Raw genomic sequence first — 22,925 nt, 5'->3', positions numbered from 1 at the left:
TTTGATCACTTTCACAAGTAATATAAACAGCTTAATGTGAATTTGACTATGTTTCAGTTTGTCACATGATTTTGGCAGCAAGAAAATAAAAGTACTTTATAGTGTAAGGAGGTCTAGACTGTAGTGGTTAGAAGGTTAGATAAAGATTAAATTTGCAAAGAAGTAGCAAATGTGTGCAGAGGCAAGCAAAGCAAGTATCAGCCTTTACAAGTAAAAGCAATAGAAAGTAAAAACTGTTACCGAGTTGCCACACGACGCACGTGCACTTGTGTGTGTGTGTGAAGGAAAACAGTGATAGGCTTAGAAGGTAAGAGCTAGAATATAATGAAAGAACACACTTACCCCATATTGCCATAAAAATAGCAAAGAAGACTGTCCCTCCATTATCAAACAAGTATGTCACCTTAAAGGAAAACAACAAACAAAATTAATCATTCTACTGACTATAATGGTCCAGTGATTACTGTCTGAATTTAAGTACTATGGCTTTTGCCCAATAAAATCACAATATTTTATGGCTTATGAGACCCTGCAGCTACTTTCTGTGATTTTTCTCATGGATAGAAATGATGAAACAACTTGTACTTCAATTCTATTCCCTGATACACTTTTTCTCCCACTTTCCCTTTTGCTTAGCAGTTTTTGCTTAGCAGCATTCTGAGGAAATATTTATGGGCCACAGTAAACTAAACTATGATATGAGATGTAAGAAGTTGGCTTTTCAAGTAAGGCATACATAATTGCATTTCCTTTTAGCAAAACATCCATGAATGGGGAATTTATAAATTGCAGCATCTACTCTCAAGCTAGCACTTCCAATGGGAAGGCTCTAATCCTTCTCTCACATCTCTCAGCATGTGCCATGTGTCCAGTAGTAGCTGGTAAAGTGTAATGAATCTCATTTTAAGTTGATTTCATAAGTTTCATAAATCACTGGACATATACAATACTGTCACCATGTTATAAATCAGATATTACTCAAAGCTGCGTAACAAACAATGTAGGGATACATTTTTAGAGTTACAAGGATTGTTTAATTTTAATAAAGTTCAAACAATAAAATTGAAGTTACATGTGTTTATTTTCATTTGCAAGATGCTGTCGTCATATTTATAAGTTAGGGAGTGAGATTAAACTAATGCAGCCAAGAACATAAATGTTTGGCAAACACACAAACAGTATGGAAACTACAGTGGTCCTCTCATCCCAGACGGACATACTTCAAGACTACAGTGAATGCTTGAACCTGCAGAGAACACATAACCCTGTATGCACCATGGTTTTTTCCCTTTACCTAATACCCCTGATAAAGTTGCATATGTGAGAGAGACACAACAAGAGATTAACAAGGTTAATAATGAAATAGAGCAATTCCAACAATACAGTGTAATACAAGTGATGTAAAATTGGCTTCTCTTTCAGTATTTCTTATTGTGTTATACTCTCCTTCCTTGTGATAAGGTGAAATGATATGGCACCTACATGATCAGAGGAAGTACATGCTGTGGGCTTTGTGAATAGAGTTGGCAAAAAACCAACCCCAGTTGGTTTCAGGTGCTTGAGCACAAGGAAAATGATAGAGCTACTGAGATCTGATAACTGAGATGGCTACTAAGTGACTAATGGGTAGGTAGCATGAACACATGGATACACAGAGCAAAGGGTGCTTCACATCCCTGGCTGGACAGAGTGGTACTGTGCAAATCTTCAACATATTATTCAAAATGGCATAAAATGTAAAACTCATGAGTTGTTTATTTCTGAAAATTTCCATTTTAGTGCCCAGGTGATGACAAGAAAAGGAAAGAATTGAAAATAATGCTTCAAGTAAGTTGGGGATATGGGGGTCACTATATAGAGAACATAGGGTAGTATTTTTAAAGGCAGGTGAGGCAAAGTTTGGATTGCAAAACATTATTATAAGGGAAGCCAGAGTAGAATAGAGTCCTCTGTGCACAGTCTGAAGTCTGAAGTGTGCTTAAAGGAGGCATTAAAACAATATTATGTGTTTTTTAATTGTCAGCCTCCGGGACACACTGCAAAACAATGGACAAACAAGTAAATGTAGGATATATTTTTCTGCCACATAGCACTAATAAAAATACCAGCACATTGCTTTGATATGTTTATGTTTGTGATACTGGTATGCTGCTACTGTTCTATTTTTTGTTTGTTTGTTTCTCATTTAGTACTCTTTTTAAAATAAAAATTTAAAAAAATACCAGCATAGAAAAGATATGGTCCCTTTAAAGTTTTGTGAACAGGTATAAAATATTCCATGTAGCTCTGAAATTCTGACTGTTAAGGCTTAAGGTTTCTAAAAATGTTTTAAGCATTCATTTTCAGAACAATCATTACCATTTATTATGTACAGGAGAGAAAAGAACCACAAAGAAATTCTCCTACAGAGTTCATAAAATTACACCCAGCGGGAGAATCCGGGTTTTGTTTCCAGGGTGTCCTGCAGAGACACCTGTGGTTTCAGAGCAGCTGAACAGCTGTCTGTTTCCCTTAGAAGCAAACCTCATGAGGGGACTCCTGGAGGGTGCTGGAACAAGGACTTCACATATGTGGGCTTAAAGGTCACCAAGAATAGTAGCTCTCCCCTGCTTCAGAAATAGCCTTGCTTGTACAAAAGGGAATAAAAAGCCACAGTTTGATGTATTTTATGCAGTATTTTCCCTTAAAACAATTTCCATTTTTTCCCTGCTAGGTGCATTTTCAAATCTTTCTAGATTTGACTAGATCAGTTTAGATCTTGCACTTTTAAAACATGTCCATGTGATACAGTGGGTGTCCATGTGATCTTCATATAACAGGAGGTTACAGATGTGGAAGTGGAGATAAAGCTAGAAGGGAGGCCTAGGGAGCTTCAGGATTTGCCCTAAGGAGGTGACTAACAGTTTGTGTCCGATAGGCTAGTCTGTTATGTATAGGATACCGTACATTATGAGGATAAAGATCAGTGGTAGAGACAAGAAGGCCAGTTAGAAACCTGTGATTATACTGTGAGTTCCAAAGGGCATCATTTTAGGTGGTGACATGAGAAAGACATGCTAAACGGAAACGGGAGAGAAAGGAAATCCTGGGGTATTCTGTGGGTAGCTGAAGGGTGGAGAATAAATGAGAATTATCCTTCTGTCTTGTAGCACAAGAATACTTGCTATGTTGAGGAAAACTTGTTAAAACATTAAAAGAATTCCACAAGTATCACGATAATTTTTCTCGAACAAAGAAGCTAGTCCTATGTAAAAACACACATCTTTTTAAAATTACTCTTTTAGGAAAATAGTAGGCTACTATGGTTAGAGGGACCACTGAACAAGTATTTTCTTTAGCACTGTCACTGTAAATAAGGAAATTTATGAAGAAGGAAGCAAACTGAGCTCAAACAAAGCACCAACTGCCCTTTACTTTGGATACTGAGCTATCCTGTGGCTTGGAGCACATCAGCATAAGTGTCCTCTGCTGAAGGACATATGTTTCTTCTGTGGATGGAAGCTTGAGCTCTGTGCCTGCCCTACCGTAGCTGCTGGATCTTCCTCTGAAAAACTGCTTGGCTGAGTTCAAAGTAACATAAGGCTCTGGAGACTGCTGCTTCCACTTCATTAAAGCTTCATTCCACTAAGCAGAGCAAAAGTATTGTGGGCCAATTTAATCCTACAGTTCTGGAATCTCACCCCCTTGTCTCTGTCTCTCTGTCTGTCTCTGTCTCTGTCTCTCACCTGATTTGTTTCCCACCTCTCATGGTGATTGGCCTTTATTGCTTGATGTCTAATCTGTTCATATCTACTGTTTTACATATTTTGTATATTTTGTTTGTTCTAATATCAGGATAAAAATGCTCGCTTTTTTTTACCTAGTCTAGAAGCAAAAGTCTCTGTCTAATTAATTTTGGCAAGACTGGGAGTCAAATCAGTACCCACTCCACTCCTTGACTCCACAACCAAAACTGAGTAAAGCTGACTTCTGTGTTTATCTTGAGCAAAAGGCATACAAAAGCACAATTTTTAATATGTGCCCAGTTTTGAACTCTTTTAGAAGTTCCACAGACTGTGGGGCTTAGAAACAAGGATATCTAACATGGTGGCAGCATTTCCTCAGCACAGCTATATGTGTTTTTCTGAGGTAGGGTCTCACTGTGCAATTCATGCTGGCCTCAAACTCAGGGCAATTCTCCATCCTCAGCTTCCTGAGGCTGGGATCTAGTCGTATGGCACCACTCCCAGATCTCATCACTTTTTACCAAAGCCTAGGAGTTATAATTACTAGACAGATAAGCGCAAGTTCCTTTCCTAGCCAGTGCATTCCCAAACATATGACAGCCTTAGAAAAACCTAAAAATCCAGGTGTTTGTTTCTTTTTGTTTTTTTCTATACAAATCTAATACAGTATAATAATGGGATCTGAACAGGAAAGGTGAGAAGAGCCCATGTGTGCAAAGTGATAGTGTGAGGAATCTTTACAATGAAATGCTAAGTCTAGGAGGTTTGTCACCATGCAGCAAGTCAGCATCCTTTTCTGGGTAGAAGAGAGTGCTAGGTTTTCCTTTGAAGTGAAATAATTTTCCATAAGTTACTAATTCTTTTAAAAATATACATGCAATTCCAAAAATGACTCACCCTTAAAACAGACCCCATTCAAATAATTATTGTCTAGGGTTTCTGAATTTCTGCTTGTTTAACAAATATTTATTCAATCTCTACAATGAGATTCAGACTGCACACTGATGTTTTGGCGAGAGGAGAAATAGGAGGGAAAGATGTTTCTTCTTAAAGAAACCTAACCAAAGAGTCCATTTTGGAAGTGATTAGGATTAGATTAGGTCATTGCAGTGGAACTGTCTTGACTGAATCATGGTGAACTTATAAGAGGGTCCGTGACCAGACAGATGTGCACACACATACCCTCCTTGTCCCTTGGCATGTGATTCTGACACCTGTTTGGGACTTTAGGATGAAGGCCACCAGCAACTAAATTACCTGGTCCTAGCCCCTCCAGAACCTTATGCCAGAGAAGACTTTCTTTGTTAATAAAGTAGACTGCCTCAGATAGTTCATAACTATAATGGAAAATGGACTAATACAAAGGCTGACATTGGTTTAGCATCTATTCCACCTGGTCTACTTGTACTGACTTACCGAGGAGGTATAATAGCATTTGTCTCTAGGAAAAATTGCTAACGAACATGCATAGCAGCTTTACATGAAATAGGCAACACTTTGAAACACTAATAAACTGTGATACAGATGGAACAGAATAATGCTCAGCAATGAAGAGGAATAGCCTGTTGATAAATGGTACAACATAAGTGAATTTCAAAATAATTATGGTGTGCAAAAAATGGATACTGTATAATTCCATGTGCATAAGAGTCTAGAAAATGCAAACTTCCATATAGTGACACAGAGCAGATAGCTGGCTGGGCACAGGGCACAGCTGGGGAAGGATTGGAGGCATCATTACAAGCTTTCAATGTGATACGTAAGTTCATTATGTTGATGTCGGTCATGGTTTCACAGGCATGTGCATTTAACAAAATATCAAATTGTACACTTCAAATATGTGCTTTTAACTATGTGAAAACTTTTATAAGTAAAGATAATAACTATACAAGTCAGTCTTTCTTACATTTGTAGAAATATTGGAATGACTTGGGACATTTTAGGATATGCTCAGATCTAAGTTTTTCACCCACACAGACTGATTTAATAGCTCTGGCATGTGATCTGGACTTCAAGAATTAAGAAAAAGAACGCTTCGGTTGATTCTAATAAGCACAACTTGATAAATTTTTTGGCATGCTGTTTCATTTTTTTGCTGTACAATTAGGAGCATTTTAACTTCATGAGTCTTCATGGAAGATACAAATTTAATCATCAGCACTAAAAATAATTGTTCTTCTAAAAAGAGCCCAGCTAGGATTGCAGGTGGAAGTTTGTGTCTATGGTTGCAGTTAGCAATTATAAAACCAAAGGAAGACAAAGATACTCAAAGAAAAGTATACTCTTGTAATTGCAGCATATTGGCTTTTTTCAACTGTCAGTGACACTAATAATGATTGTTGAAACTTTTGGGATGGTTAATTTTGTTGAAAAGCTATTCATTGGCCGACTTCTATGCCTGTTTTCTAGAAGAAGTAGAGGCTGGGGAGGAGACTGTGAAGGGCCTCACTCACCTTGGCATAGATGCAGCTGTCATTGAGCCTCTGCAGTGAGCAGTTCTTGTCACACAGAGGGCACATGAAGACTTCCGTGGCTTTACAGATCTCTTGGCTCGAGAAATCAGAGAAAAGAGACCATGAGGCTCTGTACTGACAGAATCACTTACCTCACCAGCAAATCGGCCTGTGAACAGCCAGAACAAGAGTAAAAGGAGAAGAAGCAGACACAGGGCAGGGTCACGGGCAGGTGGGGCAGCACTTGGACTATGGCTCCTCCTCCAGTAGTTTGGGATATTTGTGATACAAAGACTGGTGTTTGCTTCTTTGATTTTAGAAACCTCTGTCATGACAATGATATGATAATAGTCCATGTTGTACACCTGTGTGACACTTGAGAAATGTTCAAAAATAAAGACACTTTTAAACAAGACCTCATGGCACTCAGCACAGTCTTGTGCATTATACCTGTGGAGTTTTAAGTGAGTTCACAGGCTTGGAAGGGGCTGAGCTGGAATAGAACCTGACTATTCTGACTTCTGAAGTCTACACACAATTCATCATCCATGTATTGTAGTATACGATGTTAGTGCAAAATGTTTACTGGAAATTAAAGGGATTGATGTATGTGTGTATGTGTGTGTGTGTGTGAGAGAGAGAGAGAGAGACAGACAGACAGAAAGACAGAGAGAGAGAGAGAGTCCTTGACAGTTCTGTCAGGGTAACATGACATGGTTTCTATTTAATTAAAAACATTCTCAATTACAGTTCAACTGTATAATGTTTATCTCTTCAGTTTTATGCCTATTGCTATTACTGGGTTTTGGGGTGTTGGGGTTTTCTCCGAGAGTTAGTTTCTTGGTTCTTTCTGTTATGAACAAAGAACTGGTTAAGATAAGCACAAAAAGTGCAAATAGGAAAAGAAACATGACTGGCAGAGTGCATGTGGGCCAATTAAAAGTATTAAAAGGAGGACGCTCTGCAATGTGAGAGTGGATCACACTGAAAGAGAGCACGCAGTGGTCCAGAGCTCAACAGCAGCCATCTTTCGAATCTTCTACTCCTTGGCTTATGTCAGATCTAGGCTGTGCTATGAAAAACTTGCTCGTGTTCTCATGAGTGGACCTGAAGACAGTACTCTCTGGGCATGTGTCCTAGAACTTCCTCATTAACAGGTAACACTGGCTTTCCCAGCCAGCTGGCCATGCCCTAATCTCCTGCCTCAATGCCTTGTAAAAAGCTCAGCATACACTAGAGATAGCTTTGCCAGAAGAGTTGGGAATCAACAGAAATTTCTGGGTGACCCCACAGACTGAGAGTTCATGGCAACTTGCTTTTAGGATATTTTGTGCCTTTGTCTGCTGCACATTCCCTTTTTTACTTAGTATCTCTTGAGCAAGTTTTCTTTAAATGAATCTGCTCTAAAAATGTTGAAAGGAATTTAAAGGCTTTAGAAAACATGCCTGAAAATGCAATTGTTAAAGCAAGTTTAATTGGCAATGTTTACAGCAAGATTTTCTACTTTAAAAAATATATGGAATCAAAGTCAAAAACAAAACATGTATATTTCAAGTGTGGGATTTATATAACTTCAAGTCAAAGGGAGAATAAACACTATCAAGGTTACCGCAGAACAGTGAATGCTGTGTGGTGGTTACTCTTTACTCTAACCTCCTCAGTGGTAATTGTCTCCATTAAGGAAAGGAAACCAATATTCATTTAAGAAACTTGCTCAAGGTCAGAGAAGGAGCAAGAGGGACTTCAGCAACATAAGTTCAGGTTTTGTGTGATTCAGAGCCAGTCCTCCATCTCCTGTAACATAGCTAAAGGAGGAAAGAAGTTTATTTCAGATTGAAAAGCACTTTTTTCCATGAACAGTTCACTAACGACGATAGTGATGCAAAAGGCCTCACACATACTAGACTTCTCTACTTTTACATGCACCATCTTCTTGGTAATCAGGATGTCCAAATGAAGTAGAATGAAATGCAGAACGTGCCTTTTATTTATTTATTTATTTTTTGGTTTTTCTCCGGTACCAGGAACCGAACTCACCACCTTGCGCTTGCCAGGCAGGCACTTTTGCCGCTGAGCTAAATCCCCAGCCCCGAACGTGCCTTTTAAACAATTAAAAGAAAGCAGCGATCGCATCTCCACTTACCAATACTAGCAATTTTCAGGAGCAAGAAGAATTAACATACATTTTGAAGAAAATGTGAATTAATATCGACTTCCTATCATAATTTATTGTGCTTTCATGAATGCCACAATTTGTCTTACATAAATCGCACACAGGAAATCTACTTGAGTTGCCTGACCGTACATCATATTTCCAACCTTCCAAATGGGCAGACCAAAGCCCAGAGTATTGAGGCACAAAGACCAGATATTCAGCCATCAGACTGGGTCATATTTTTACTGTCATAGTTATTACATTAATTTTTTGTTAATTACTTAAAGCTTAATGTGATGCGTAGCATCAATAATGTTAAACATTCATTTCTGAGAAGTTCCTTTAAACCTAGAAATAGGTATTTGAGAGTAGCACAAGTTTTTGTTTTGTTCTGTTTTGTTTTTTCTTAACCACTAGAGGGAGAGAGAGGGGAGGCTCCTTTATATGAGCGTATTTACTTATTCATTGCAGGCTTGGATAACCTAAACTACCACTTTAATTGTGGCTTTCTTTGTTTTCTGTGTTAGATATATACCCCAAGGGCTGATTGAAAGAAATAAAAATTACTGCCAATTAAACATACTGAAAATTAGGAACACTATTTCCACTGGGGACTGACCGGAGTCTCTGAGGCAAAGTGCAGAGAAAGAAATGACTGTTTGGTGATGCGCATTTGAGCAGTAAAATGTGGAACCAGGTTTAAAGGAAATGGTTTGGCAAGATGAGCCAAACATTGGCTAGATGATCAGATACAATTATCAGGGAAGTGCAAGTCCCATGTTCACTGCAGGATTATTGAACATATCATTGATACAGCTCAAATTTCTATTGATTGATGAATGAATAGGAAAATATGTATGTGCAGTGGAGTTTTATGCAGCTTTAAAAAGACATTTCTCCATACACTTAGCTACTTAATTGAACCTGTTGGTAAGGATGTAGAGAAACTAAAATTCTTATACATTCATGTGATGCTATAGAAAGCAGTGAGGAAGTTCCTCAAAAGGCAAAATTAAATTACCATATGATTCTGAAATCCCTCTTCTGAACAAGTTTCCAAAAGAAATAAAACCAGGATTTTGAGGGTTAATCTGAACTCCATGTTCACTGACAGATTATTAAACATATCGTTGATACAGAAACAACTCAAATTTCTATTGGTTGATAAATGAATAGGAAAATATATATGTACAGTGGAAATTTATCCAGCTTTAGAGAAGACATCTTGCCATATACGGCAACTTAGTCGAACCCAGAGTACAGTGGTACCTCGGTACATGCGCTTAATTCATTCTGTGATTCATTCTACCCTAAGGGGTAGACTGCTGTGGTCATGTTCATCCCTTGATGCAGAGTTTGCGAAAAGAAGCAAAATTTTGCCCAAAGCTTCTGTTTGCAAATGTAACTGTTCACACACAGAAGCATTCACGAACTGAGGTACTGCTGCATATTATGCTAAATGAAATAAGCCAATCACAAAAGAACATTTGTATGAGGCTAACTAGTCAGTAAGAACTAGACAGTAAGAACTCATACATCAAAAGAGAGTATATTTGTGCCTGCAGGGCCTTTCAATGTAGTTACACACCCAAGATGTGTAAGTTTCCAATTTATTTTGTACAACAGTGTCCCTATACGCTATGGTGCACTTCAAATTTTGTTGAGTATCAATCTAATGCTAAATGTTCACATCACAATAATGTTTTAAAAAGAATTAGATATATTTTTGAAAGTTAGCTGACCCCTGAGTGGATATGTGCCCTGAATAAGAGGCCTACTTCTCTGAAGATGCATTTATTTGTCTCCAGATGAGGACAGTATCTCTGGCATGTCATAAACATCTGGGACTCTCACTATTAAGAGTAATGCCAGGAGAGGGCTTGGAAGGTTTTATAGGAAGCAACAGCTCTTAGAAATCTGCCCAATACTAAGTGCCACATAAATTTTTTGATGTGTTTTGATGATAAAAAAGCAAGAATGACCCAGAAAACTGGAATTCCTTTTTAAAAACCTTTTCCTGATGACTAGCACCCTAAGAAACAAGCCTTAGGTCTGAATTTTTAAATTCTGTAATATGTCATCTGCCAGGTACAGATATCAACCCATTTGGCTGTGTAAAAGGGATGCATACACAAGCACACACATGTATGCATGCACGCAATGAATTAGAACTTGATGGTTTTGTGTTCCTACAATTCACTGCAGGGCAATTAAAAATATGACCTTAATCTAGCTAAACTTATCTGGTAAAAACATGATAAATGCACCAACACCTGGAGCTTTTCAACATTTTACTATCCTGCAATAAACTAAAAAGGACCTGAATAAAATAATACTCACATGAATTAACACCAAATGAAACCCAGCCTCCTCCAGCCCCCCTCCCCAAGCAAGATTACACCCAAGACTCAATCACGTCTGCCACCTTGAATGGAAAATTTCAGTCCCAAAATTTTGAAAGTCAAGATATTCGGTGCTGCTTATGATTAGTTTAGAATAGAAAGTCTAGCAGGATCTTAATTATAGTGTGACAGCAGCAGCAGTAATATAATACCGTAAAGCACTGAAGAAAAGACTTCACTAATGCCTTTTGAAACACTTCTTGTACAAAGGTTAAAGAGAACTTATTTCAAACAAAGGGAGCTTAATTTACTCCATCGGTGCATAAATCAAGAGGAACAGTCCATCTCTTCTCTTTTGTTCATTTCCAGGTTTGTAGGGGTGCAGAGAGGATTCTACATCTCATGCTAAAACTTTCTCATTCGTTCTCCATGGAACCAACTTGAACCGCTGCTCTGGAAGAGGCATTTTCCATATGTGTGCATTGCAAAAGAGTGTTTCTGTTGTCAGGACACTGTTACTGAGTTCTAACTTCTTCTCTGAGGCCTGAGGTTTCTGACTGAGCAACATGCAGGAGAAAAGCTCAAAAGAGGCATTGAGGGGGAGGTGCTTACAGTGGGCAGAAGTTTGTCCAGGAAGATGCTCGCTAGCAGAGTGACAGGGGAGTTAGCAAAACTCTGAAATTGTGATTTCATGGCAGTAACCAGTTGGCCTCATCAACAGCAAGGGGATTCCCAGGTAACAAATCAAGGAACTTTGATATTGAATAGGATTTCACTCAAGGACATCACAGACACTTTGTTTTGGGTCAAGATTGCTATATATTTACAAACACCTATATATGCATGCTATATTCGTAAAGGAAATGCACGGAAATTAGTTTTTAGCATCCCTTGAGGACTCTAACAATAGCATCGGCTGTTGTTGTTACAGCCCTGCAGCAAGGCCCTGGTTAAAGATGGACCAAGGAGAAGAACATGTGAATGTTCAAAGAGAGGGAAAGGAAGATTTACTGGGCTTGACTTCGGTCATACACAGTTGAATGGATGACACACTCGTGATTTATACGCAAACAGAACAAGCCGCTAAGAGCCTTTAATCCTAGGTGAGTTTTGTCTTTACTGAATAATTTTGTATTGTTTCTAGGAATAATGCACTCCTACTTCTTAATCATGAATCATCTCATTTTAACAAAATAATCAGCACTCTGATATGTGTTTGACTATTTCATTATTATTTTTAGATCACTATGTGGGATATGCAGGAAAGAAGAAATTTGGCATAGAGATAAGAAGATTTGGAATTTATCTAAGAGAAGTGGCATACAAAAGTGAAAACAATGCCCTTTTAATAGTCTTTGGTATTTTTAAAAACAGCAAGTAATTATATTTTTGTTGTTTTCATGATTGCCATTACCTGTAGGCTTTTGCACACTCAGAAGATAAGCCAAGCACTTGTTGACAAGTCTCCCAGTAGCTTACCTCACTTGGCTTTCATTCATGGTTACCAGTCCGTAGAAGAACACACACAAGCCAACAACCGCCGCGGGAATCAGCATTCCAGTATACCAGCCCAGCCAAGCAAAGTACAGCCCGATCTTCTCCCCAAAGTACAGCCTGCAGAAGAAAGCAGACCTTCAGCGTATGGCCGCATACCTGACCTCACTCCGCTGGCACCGCAGCCAGCCGGCATTGCAGATGGGACCCGGAGCTCACCAGCTCCACACACAGTCCAGCATCCCTGATGGTCCATGGGTCTCAGGGTGGGGATGTCCTGGACTTTCCATACTGTCCTTATAGGGACAGTTTGCAAAGTGCATTTCTTTCTGTGCCAAATTCCTTAATATGGCTCATAAAGCTTTATAACCCACTGGTTGCCTTTCCTACCTTCCCGCTGCCATCTCATTTTAGTCTCCAAATCACAGAGCTGTGCCGGACCACACTGCTCCCATGAAAGCTGGAAACAGACCCCCCTCTGTGTGGAGCTGAGAGCAGAAATTTCAGCCTCCATTTGCTCCAGGCCAGACGCCTCATGGACTGTCATGTCTCATCCTTCTCGACAAAGCTCACCTCGGTGGCTTCTGGGCCACTCAGTGGTTTCCTTGGATAGGCGGTTCTCTAAGATTGAAATGCTTAAAAACTGTTTCCACCCTGCTCCCCCATCTGACTTGTTCTAGTCCTCCGCTTAGTGTCCTTTCTTCCCTGACGGCCTCTGCAGCCCTGATTAGCTGTCCCTGCTCTTCTCGCACAGGACCTCATCCACGCCTTGGCACCCTAAGGAGGTAACACCGCATGGTAACTTCCCTTCACTCCTCAGCGGCCCCCCTCTCTGTAAGCTGCTGAAGGAAGACCCGTGTGTGCTTCCCCAGTCTCCACGGCTGGGTTGTACCATGCTGAGACCAGGAGCAAGGCTCCTTGCCCCTCGGCTGGAGAGCACAGGGCAGAGGATCAAAGGGCAGACGGTAGAGGTGCTTCTATGTCTACTTGGTTGTGGTTTCCTCTCCTGGCCTCCTGTCAGTTCTGTCCACCACATGGGTTATAAAGATCTAGTCAAAGTAATGAAACTTTCCTCACACTCTACTTTGGATAGGTCTCCATCTTCCAGAGCAGGCTACTTAATACATATTTTTAAAGTTCATTTGGGGATATCATGCTGAACAGTTATTCTTGATGTGAAGAAAATTCTGTCATTTTTACTCCACAGTCTTGTCTTTCTTTCTTTTCTTTTTTTTTTTTTGTTTTGCCTTTTTGAGACAGGGTTTCACTATGCAATTCAGGCTGGCCTTGAACTCACTTTGTAGCCCAGGTTGGCCTCAAACTCAGTGATCCTCCTGCCTCAGCCTCCCAAGTGCTGGGATTACAGGCATGTGCCACCATGCCAGGCCCAAGTCCTTCCATTCTGAAAGATACACTTTTTCTACTTAATTCTCTGAATTTTGCAAATTAAATTTTGTACAGATTTCACCAGGTAAAGACTTGGAGTCATCCTTCCTTAAACATCATTTATCCAACTTTTTCCCTTTTATTTATTTTTCCTAAGAATCCCCAATCAGCAGTCATCATTTCATTTCTCATGCAGTGATAGTGTTCTCCTGTAAAGCCGAAGTTTATTATATTAATTATTAAAATATAAGTTTATAATACTAAACAAAGTCACTTTTTCCTTAAACAAGCATTCCCAGGTGGGATGGAGAAGGTTTTTAGAACCCAGTGCAAACATAATGGAATCTATTTGTAATGATCATAGAGGGGCATGGAGAAAAGTCTGCTCTTACAGAAAGTATTGTACTAAAATTTGAACTCTACACCATTGAGAGGAGCCACAATATTATTAACTGGAAGTATAATTACCTAAGTTAAGACAGATTTCAGATCCGTATCAGCAGAGGCAGAGATTAATCCCAGGCAAAGAGAGATGGATGTAAATGCTCTTGACCCACAGTGCTAGACACCCAGTCTTCCACACTCTAAGCTCCACTTAGAGTATTTCAAGGACCACAGGGGGAAAGAGCTGCTATGCCTCAACTCCTCATCACGTTTCCACCACAGCCACCCTCTTTACATGTTGGGGAGGGGGGACTCTATTAACGAACTTAATTCATTTCACAATTCTGGGGAAGACAACCAAAATCATGTTTGTTACTTAAGTTCATTACCTAATGCAAAGCTCTCAAATGGAAGAAATATTTTGCCAAATGCTTCTGTTTGTGAACCAAATTGTTGGCAAACAAGTGTTTGTGAACTGAGGTACCAGTGTTCGTGGATGCTGTTCCTTGTGATGTTCCATTTGCTGACCTGTTCTGCTGCTGACTTCTATCATCAAATAATCAGAGTGAAATCTACTCTTGTGGAGATGATTATTCAATTCAGCCTTTCTGTTTGCAACTTTAAATCCTTCTGATGCCTACTGCGAAATGTTTTTTAAAATGTCACACAACTGTTGCGTTAAGCAGGTTTTGTAGCTAATGATTATAAAATGTACTCTTTCTAGTATCAAATATTTTCCAGGGGAAAATAGGCGGAAACTCAATAAGCTTTGGCTATTCAATGTTTGAATACAGTTTTTATAATGGGAAAACAAAACAAAAACATGTCCCGAAATAATTGTTGGCAAGAGGGAAAAGAATGGACACTCCCCTGCCTTCCATCCATGACTGAACCACTGGGCACCATGTGGATTTTGCCTGTGGTTCTCTATCATCCACACACAAGGCTTGTGATACGCCCAGCTCCAGAAGCAACACAAAAAGAGTAGCATGTCCTCAAAACTGTGCACTCTTAAAGACAAGTTAACTTTCAAATATAAAGTCAAAGGTTTCTAAGGAAGCTGCCTGCTGATTATTAAGAAAACCTGACCCTTGCACAAAATTCTATACCTGAGGTTGTATAGTTTAATATGCATATCATCCTCACCACCAGCTCAATTTTGGTAACAGGTAAGCTCCTTGAGGGAAGGGACATGTTTCTGCCTTCCTCCTCTCTTGGGCCCTTTGGATTTTCAACAGGGTGTCAAATTACCCTGGTTCCCAGGGAAACTGCTTATGGTGCTGCTGGACCAGGGGTACTGGCAGAAATAAAGACAGAAGGAATAACTCAGGCTCTTTTTCCTCCTCTCCATATGCCGCAGGGCTGTGTACGTGAGCTGTGGCCCAGATACTGGGCTTTGGTAATACATTTTGTCCTGTTTTCTTTTACCCCTCGGCTAGTTAGTAATTTTCTGATGCTGCTGCTAATCCCTCCTAGACTTAAAAAGCTATGTTTGATTTCTCAGCTCTCCCATTTGCTAGAGCAACAAGTTCCCTGTATTAAGATTCTTCTGTTGAAAAATCACCCCATGGTTTCTCTCCTCCCTGTCACATTCTCCCTGATACCAGGCAGTAGGGACATGCGATCATGAGGCTTAGGACCACAGCAATAGAACAGCGCATCTTGCTTTCCATCATAAATGTGTTTTCAGAACCTGATCAAATCCAGTGGCTGATGCTTGTACCACATTCCCCAGCGTGCCCAGCGCTCATACAGAAGATGTCTGTTGTTCTGAGGACCGTGGGTTTTGATGGGCAGGCTACTCTTGTACGCTCCCTGAAACATAAAACAACAGGCATTGCTACGCATTTTCCTACTGAAATGTGAACTAAACAAGAACAGTGTAACAGAATAATTTAGCAATCCATCAAAAGCTTCAGAGATCATACATAGAAGCCTCATACTGTAATGACGTGGTAGATATCTATTTTGCTGGAAATTTTCTGAGAGTTCTCTAAACATCATTTATTTAATTTATTATTTTTTAGTTTTCGCTTTTACTTTATTAGTCGGTGCTTGCAGTACATGAAGTTTCCATCTGTCTTGGGAAGTAGGTGCATGCACACAGTGCAGCTTGTTTCTCTCCTTTAATTCCTTCCCCTTTCTGCCCACCTCCCTCCCTCCCTGTCTGGATTCCTTCTTCCCACTTTCATTCTTGCTGTTATTATTCTTAGCTTGTGTTTATGACACGTAATGTTTATACTCATTTGAGTATTTGGCACCTCCACATGGCATGTCTTAATTTTTCTTCCTTCCCCTCCACCCTAGCCATTGGCAAGAGGTCTATCCCCTTGTTTCCTTCTCATCGTGTTTTGTACTTTGCCTTACACACATGACAGACATCATACAGCACTTTAGCATGTGTGTCTAATTTATTTAATTCAATGTTATATTTCCCAGGTGCATCCATTGTAAATCACTTTTGTAAACAATTGGGATCCATTTCACTTAAAGTAAACCAGACTTCAAGTTTCACCATTTGTAATCTATGGTCTTTCGATAAACACTGCATCTTCACCACTAACGAGAGAAACTGTAGTAATCTTTAGTTCAGAAACTGAGAGTGTTATTCCGCTCTAAAATGTGATAAACTCCCAGAAATTTTTACTTCAGTCTCAGTAGCTAAGGAAGAGAGGAAGTGCTCATTTGAAAGGATAAGGCCCCAAGCCCCAGTTTTAATCATGCTTCAAAACCCAAGAAATCTAAAATTTTAGTTCAGGTAAGATATTCCAAATTTGAAGTATTTTAAAAGTTTGTTATATCTTCTCTCAAAAATCCATCAGAGCAAGTTCTAGGGCTGAATGTTTCCAGACAACCATGGCTGTGAGTCCCTACCGAGAGAGAACACACTTCAAATCATGGCTTGGAAGGACTGTGAGGTTGTGATGAGAGACATTTAAATTACCCAGGAAGGGGTGCAGGCAGAATTTGGGTGCAGTCTTGGAGTGGTCTCCCTGTCAGTCAGGTGTCTAAATCCTGCAGGTTAAAAGCGAAGGACATGGAAGCAAAGATCTAGTGTCTAAGCGTAGGGAACCCCCTGGAGAAGGGTTCGTGCAAGTGGACTGGACTGTTAGAGCACACTATCCTGGGATTTGCTAAGTAAAGGAAGGTGAAACAAAACATCAGCCTTCTTTCAACTACTGCTGATAATTCTCCAGATATGCATAACTTCCCTTCCCTGTTGTTATGGTTTAAAAGGAGAGGTTTACTGCGGCCACTCATCCATTGAGGACTTGATCATCAGGGCAGCAGCAGTGTCCCAAAGGGGCCTTGGAGAAGCATCTGAATCATGAGAGCAGTAGGCTGATCGCTAGACTCACACACTGGTGAGTTTACAGCTCAGTGGGCTGTCAGAAGGTGGGACAGAGCTGAAGGCGAAGGGATGCTGGGGACATGGCTTTAAGGGGGTCTTTAGTGTGGCTCTTCTCTGTTTTCTCTGGTTTTCTCCACCATGAGCAGCTTTTCTCCACCATGTCCTGCTTCCCAGCCATTTCTACCTTGGAAGTCATCAACCATGCACCATAACCTCTGAAACCGTGAGCCAGAATAACCTTTCCTCCTTTAAGTTGTGTGTCAGGTGTTCTAGCCCAGCAACAGAAATGTGAACAATACAAGAGCCTTAGGGGCCACAATATAACTATTTTCTTGGTTTTGACACTAAGCTTTGGCACACTTAGTATAGAATTGTACTAACGCTGCTCCTAAGCCTCAATTAAACTCATTGTTCTGGCTTGACAATTACATGCAGTGCACTCAGGAGAAAGCCGACTGACGTAATTACTTGTGTGCACTCACAAATTTCTGTCCTTCCTGTGGCTCATTTATAATCAGTGAGCCCCACCATCTCTGATGGCCCCCCTGTTTCCATATTGGGGGAATTACATAGTTTATTGATAGCCTCAGCAGGTGTATTTTTCTTCCTTCTAGCTAGGTATTATCCTTAAAAAACATCTCAACTAGCAGTAAAAAATATGAGGCTGGCCCTCATCCCCTGCATCAGTGAAGAAGAAAGCCATGAATTGGGAAGTGATAATCAAGCCATAACCAGTGATGATGACTGAATTTTCTTCTTAGTGAGTCTTGCTTTTCTTTCAGTATCACTTAAAAATCATAAGGAATTCTTGAGCTCATTTTATTCACTTTGAACTTGTTTAGTTTCTTGCATTTAAAAAATACTGCTTTCTATTCTGTTTGTTTCTATTTTGCATAGAGCACTGCTATATGCATTCCATGCATTAGTATTTCAACTAAGCTGTATGCACACATGGAAAAATGACTGTTATTTGCAAGCCAATTGTAGTAGGTTCCAAGTTTCACACAAAAATGTCAAATGAACTGTCAGGGCACAGCCTAATTATGTAGGAAAACTACTGCACAGAGCAGAAACCAAGCCTTCTTTTGCTATAAAGATCCTATCAGGGCCCCATTCTGCTTCTCTGAATATTTGAGCACTAACTTTGGGGTACCTGGCATCCTATTTACTGTCCTTCAGCACTGTTTAGATCTGAAGTTGGAATAATAGTCTGTATCCCTCCAGTGATATTGGCAGAATAATGGAAAAATCCATGGGAGAACCTAGTGTATAAAACACACAGTCAGAATGTGTTATGATTGTTCCTATTCTTTTTGTAAACACTAATTCCTAAAAGAACATGAGCATTGAAGATTGAATTCCTGGGCTTAAAACTGCTTCTCAAACACTTAAACATTTTGCACCTCACTTGTGTAACACTGTGAATTCCTCATATACTGTGTCCTGTGACCTTTGTCTTAACTTTATAAGCAGAAGAGAAATCATTTTTGAAAGTTCCAAAGTGAAACGTCTAAAGATTTTATCTTTACTTTAAAATGAGAGATCATCTTAAAGAAAGAAGTCAACAATGTAGAGGAGAGGGGAGGAGCAATAAAAACAGATTCCAGTCTCATTCATGGTGGGTAAGCCCAGCTCAGTTTAGAGTAAGCACTGCCATTTAAAATTTATAAAAAGGCAAATCTGGTAGGGAATCACATAGACAAAGGACTTCAGGACTGATGGCAGATGCTTTGTGATTTTCTGGTATCCTAAGGAAGTTGGCACACATGTTTATTGCTTGATGTCCCCTCAAAGCTTCATAGGTGGGGTTTGGGGATGTGATTGGATCTGAGGAGTGTGATACACATCCGTGGATTTGTCCACCGATGCATTTATACCTAAATGTGATCTCTGGAGGTGAAGCTTGCTCAGAGGGAGTGGGTCACTCAAGCATGGCCTGGGCGGGTCTCCCTCCCTCCCTCTGCAGCTCTTCACTCCCTGCTTCCTTGCAGCCAGCTGACTATGGACTGAACCTTTACAAACAGTGAGCCAAAATAAACCTCTCCTCCTTTAAGTTGTGTGTTGGGTATTGTGTCCCAGCCATGGGAAAGGAACTAAGACAGTGGGCCAAACCCTTTTGGAGTGATGGGGATGCCCAACCAGATCTAATGTGCAGCTTGATGTTGGAGCAGAGGGCAGCAAGCAGAAGAGCTAAGCCCTGCCTGTGCATGATAAACCTGGGATTCTCCACGCAGCGGAACTGCAGAAGCCTCGGTCAGCTGAGGAGCCAGCGTGGCCCTCACTGTGGTGTCTCAGCAGGTTGCGGCCACCTGGTGAGTGCATTCTTGTGGAGGTGGGCAGCTAGGTTTACATATGAAGAACACAGGATCAAGCATCGAGCAAGACACATTTAAAAAATTCAAAATAGAAATTTTCTTCAAAATTACCTCATGTGGAGGAAATGCTGCTATATATGAGCCATTGTTTATAAGTTTACGGATACCTGGAAAAAGTACAGCAAAATCAAACTTGAGTTAGTTTCAGTGAAGAATTCCCTGAGAAGCATATATATATCCTGGGGACAAAGAATTGATGGAAAATACGAAATCGCTTGAACGTCCTCCACAACACCATCACCCTCAAGTAGAGCACGAGTGAGGAGGAGACCGCTGCTGAATCTTGTGTCCGTCAGCCTCAATGAGTGAGGAAGAATCACAAGACACCAGCAAGGCCTCCCTCAGCCACATGGTGACATGGGTGGCATTTTATTACTCGCTGCTTTAGGTTCCCATGAAGCAAAAGTAGCTTTTTTGGTTCTTCAAAACAGTACAGCTTGTTCAAAAGGAAGAAGCAGAATTCTGCACTTTCTCCCCAAATATCTCAAAATGTAACTGTAGCAAGAGGTCTTCATTTGTTTATACCAAGGCAGAAGGACATACAAGAAACCCAACATGACCTCCGTCTCTGCTAGGTTTCAGCTTGGTGGACACTTGCACGGGGTTTCGGGGAGAACTGGGAAAGGCTTTCCAGAGGGCACCTCTGTCTTGGTCTTTTTTATGTTAGTAAAGAACTAGAAACAATTGGACATCCAAAACTGAGGGTTCAGGGCTGGGGATTTAGCTCAGCAGCAAAGGGCCTGCCTGGCAAGCGCAAGGTCGTGAGTTCGGTTTCCGGAACCGGAGAAAAAGAAAAACCAAAAAAAAAAAAAAAAAAAAACAGGGATCATTTCGTTGTTATGGTCTTTCATTATATTAGATGTTTCTGTTTACGTAACTGTGTTTTAATGGATGCTTGTTGTAGAATATTGTACACCTGTTTAGAGCAATGTTGTCACACAGTACTTAACGTTTGAGAAAATACTCATAAAGGCAATTTTTTAAAAGCAGAATAATGCAAATAATGTATGTTTGTATCTTTCTAAACACATGAATATTTATAATATATATAGTACAAATACATATATTTCGTATAAAGTTGTAAAAATGAAAATTACACTTAGAGATAAATTTAATTTATCTCTTTAGTGTTTACACTATTAAGGAATCATTTATTTTGTTTTTATTCTCTTCTGTTTCTTATATATTCTACAAAGCACATAATACCTTTATAGTCATTTAAAAAAATTTTTTTTCCAGTACTGGGAATCGAACTCATGACCCTGCACTTGCCAGGCAGGTGCTGTGCCCCTGAGCTAAACCCCCAGCCCTTAAGAATATTTCTAAGCCTACTTAAGCATACGGTGCTATCAGGTGACACATGCTCAGCTCATATTCTGGATTTCTCAACTTTTACTTTTTAGACAATTTCTTAGGGAATTTTCCAGTTCTGGAAAAGTTCTGTTGTGTAATTACTTTGACTGCTCACTCATTAGTAAGTTGTTCATCAGAAAAGAACCAGAGGCTAAAGCAGTAACAACTTAAAAAGTAGAAACCATTCATTTTATGAATGTGGTACACCATCTTAATACAAATCAGCAGAGGCTGGTGGAAATTTTCTGTAACTGTGATTTTTTTAATTTCGAGAACATTAAGCCATTTCCCTACCATTTGGTATCTCCACTGAGGAATTTTTCAACCTTCTCATTAAAAAGACTGCTTGTTACCTGATGTTTTGTTTCGCAGCTCTATGTAAGCTTTGCAATTTAATTTACTTTTTCTAAATGAGACGCTCAATTTTCCTTGGTATTATGTGTGTGATAGCAGACAATTAATCACTCAAAAAACTCAGAAATTTAGAAAATTAAAACTAGCTGATATTTCACCATTTGAGATAATCTCTATGAGTTTTTAAAAACATATTTTGCTAGCATTATTTTCGTTTCATAAAACTGTATTTAGGAAACTGAGTTACATAAGACTTAGAGTTCTGTGACATGCTTCTTCTCACCTAATAGTACACTGTGGATATCTTTCAGAGTCAATAAATAGAGAACTAGCAACTTATTTTTAATCTCTATGAGTACAGAGTTTATGCTACACACTTTGTATAACATACAGCACATGATACACGCTCAGTAACTGCTATGAGGAGAGAGAATACATACAATTTTTAATGAATGCTTTGTGTAGTTGGTATTTAACTTGCCATTCAATCCTCAATGATGGACATTTTAGGTATTGTTAGTTTTATTCTATTGCAAAGAAGCGATGAACCACTTTCTCGCTGTACTGTCATTCAAAAGTCTGATTACTATGCTAAGGTAAATTTCAAAAGACAAATTTCTGTTCTACAGAATGTTGACATTTTACATTTGAGAAAATCTCTTCCAAAGTGATTTTTTATTTATTTGTTTGTTTAAAAAGTTACAAAATAGACAGTGTGTATAATTAGTGTTCAATGTGTTATATACTCATATTTAATGTAGGAAAGGCTTCAGTTGTTAAAAAAAAAAACCAGCAGTTTGTGGTATAACTCATACCAAGTTTCTGTCTGCTTTCACATCACGTCCTTACCCACTTTTGAGATGCCGTTCTCATACTTGGTGCGCTCCAGCATGTGATAGACTATCCTACTTCGAGTAGCATTGCTGAAGAAGGTGTCCTTATTATTTATTATGAAGCTGTTAAGAAAAAGGGGTTACATTTAACATTCTCAGCCAAGCACAGAGACCAGCCACAGTTCCAGATCCCTGGGTGATCATCCATCTCTCTTCTCCATTAAGGCTAATACTTGTAAAGTATAGTAGTTCAAATGAGAAATCTTTCTCTTACAAAACCAATTGAGAAAGGGTAAGAGAGACTTCATGGAAAATGCAAGGGGTTATCAAATATTCATGTTGATATCTTCTTTCAGTGTGTAAGGAGTTTAAGTGTTCTTTTGTTTTTTTTTATTTAGCATGGAACAAGTGGAGAATAGATTGTCTACTGATTCACATGAATTTTGTACCACCTAAAGCAATGCAGTTCCAAATGGATGGCATTAAAAATTAATATTATTCCTCCATGCCACAGTTTCCAGTTCAGCTCTTCTGGTTCTTAGAACTTAGCAGTGAGCAAGAGTCCTTCTTCCCCTCTATGCCTTACATTTTTCCTGTGTGTGAGGGAAAAACAGAGGGGCCAGGAGAGGACCAAAGTGCAAAGGAGGGAGGGGTTTGATTTGGTGCTGCATTTTTTTCATATTTCAGCCTCAAAAGAAGAAAGAAAGAAGAAAAAAAAA

General features: G+C 39.5%; 1 protein-coding gene across 2 annotated transcripts in view; it reads right to left on the bottom strand.

Moving 5' to 3' along the window:
* Ano3 (anoctamin 3) overlaps positions 1-22,925 on the bottom strand; it is a 357,658-nt gene that overhangs the window by 72,771 nt on the left and 261,962 nt on the right. For both annotated transcript variants that reach the window (XM_005401743.2, XM_005401742.1), the window contains 6 exons: positions 22,223-22,329; positions 19,718-19,773; positions 15,633-15,754; positions 12,155-12,289; positions 6,179-6,275; positions 343-403 (listed from right to left, as the gene is read on the bottom strand). In XM_005401743.2, the coding sequence (XP_005401800.2) occupies positions 343-403; positions 6,179-6,275; positions 12,155-12,289; positions 15,633-15,754; positions 19,718-19,773; positions 22,223-22,329 (578 nt within the window). The remainder of the gene's footprint in view (positions 1-342; positions 404-6,178; positions 6,276-12,154; positions 12,290-15,632; positions 15,755-19,717; positions 19,774-22,222; positions 22,330-22,925) is intronic.

This window comes from Chinchilla lanigera, unplaced genomic scaffold, assembly GCF_000276665.1.
Source record: "Chinchilla lanigera isolate Chin_1 unplaced genomic scaffold, ChiLan1.0 scaffold00075, whole genome shotgun sequence".
NCBI classification, from domain to species: Eukaryota; Metazoa; Chordata; class Mammalia; order Rodentia; family Chinchillidae; genus Chinchilla; species Chinchilla lanigera.
This window is presented reverse-complemented; position numbering and strand designations above follow the sequence as displayed.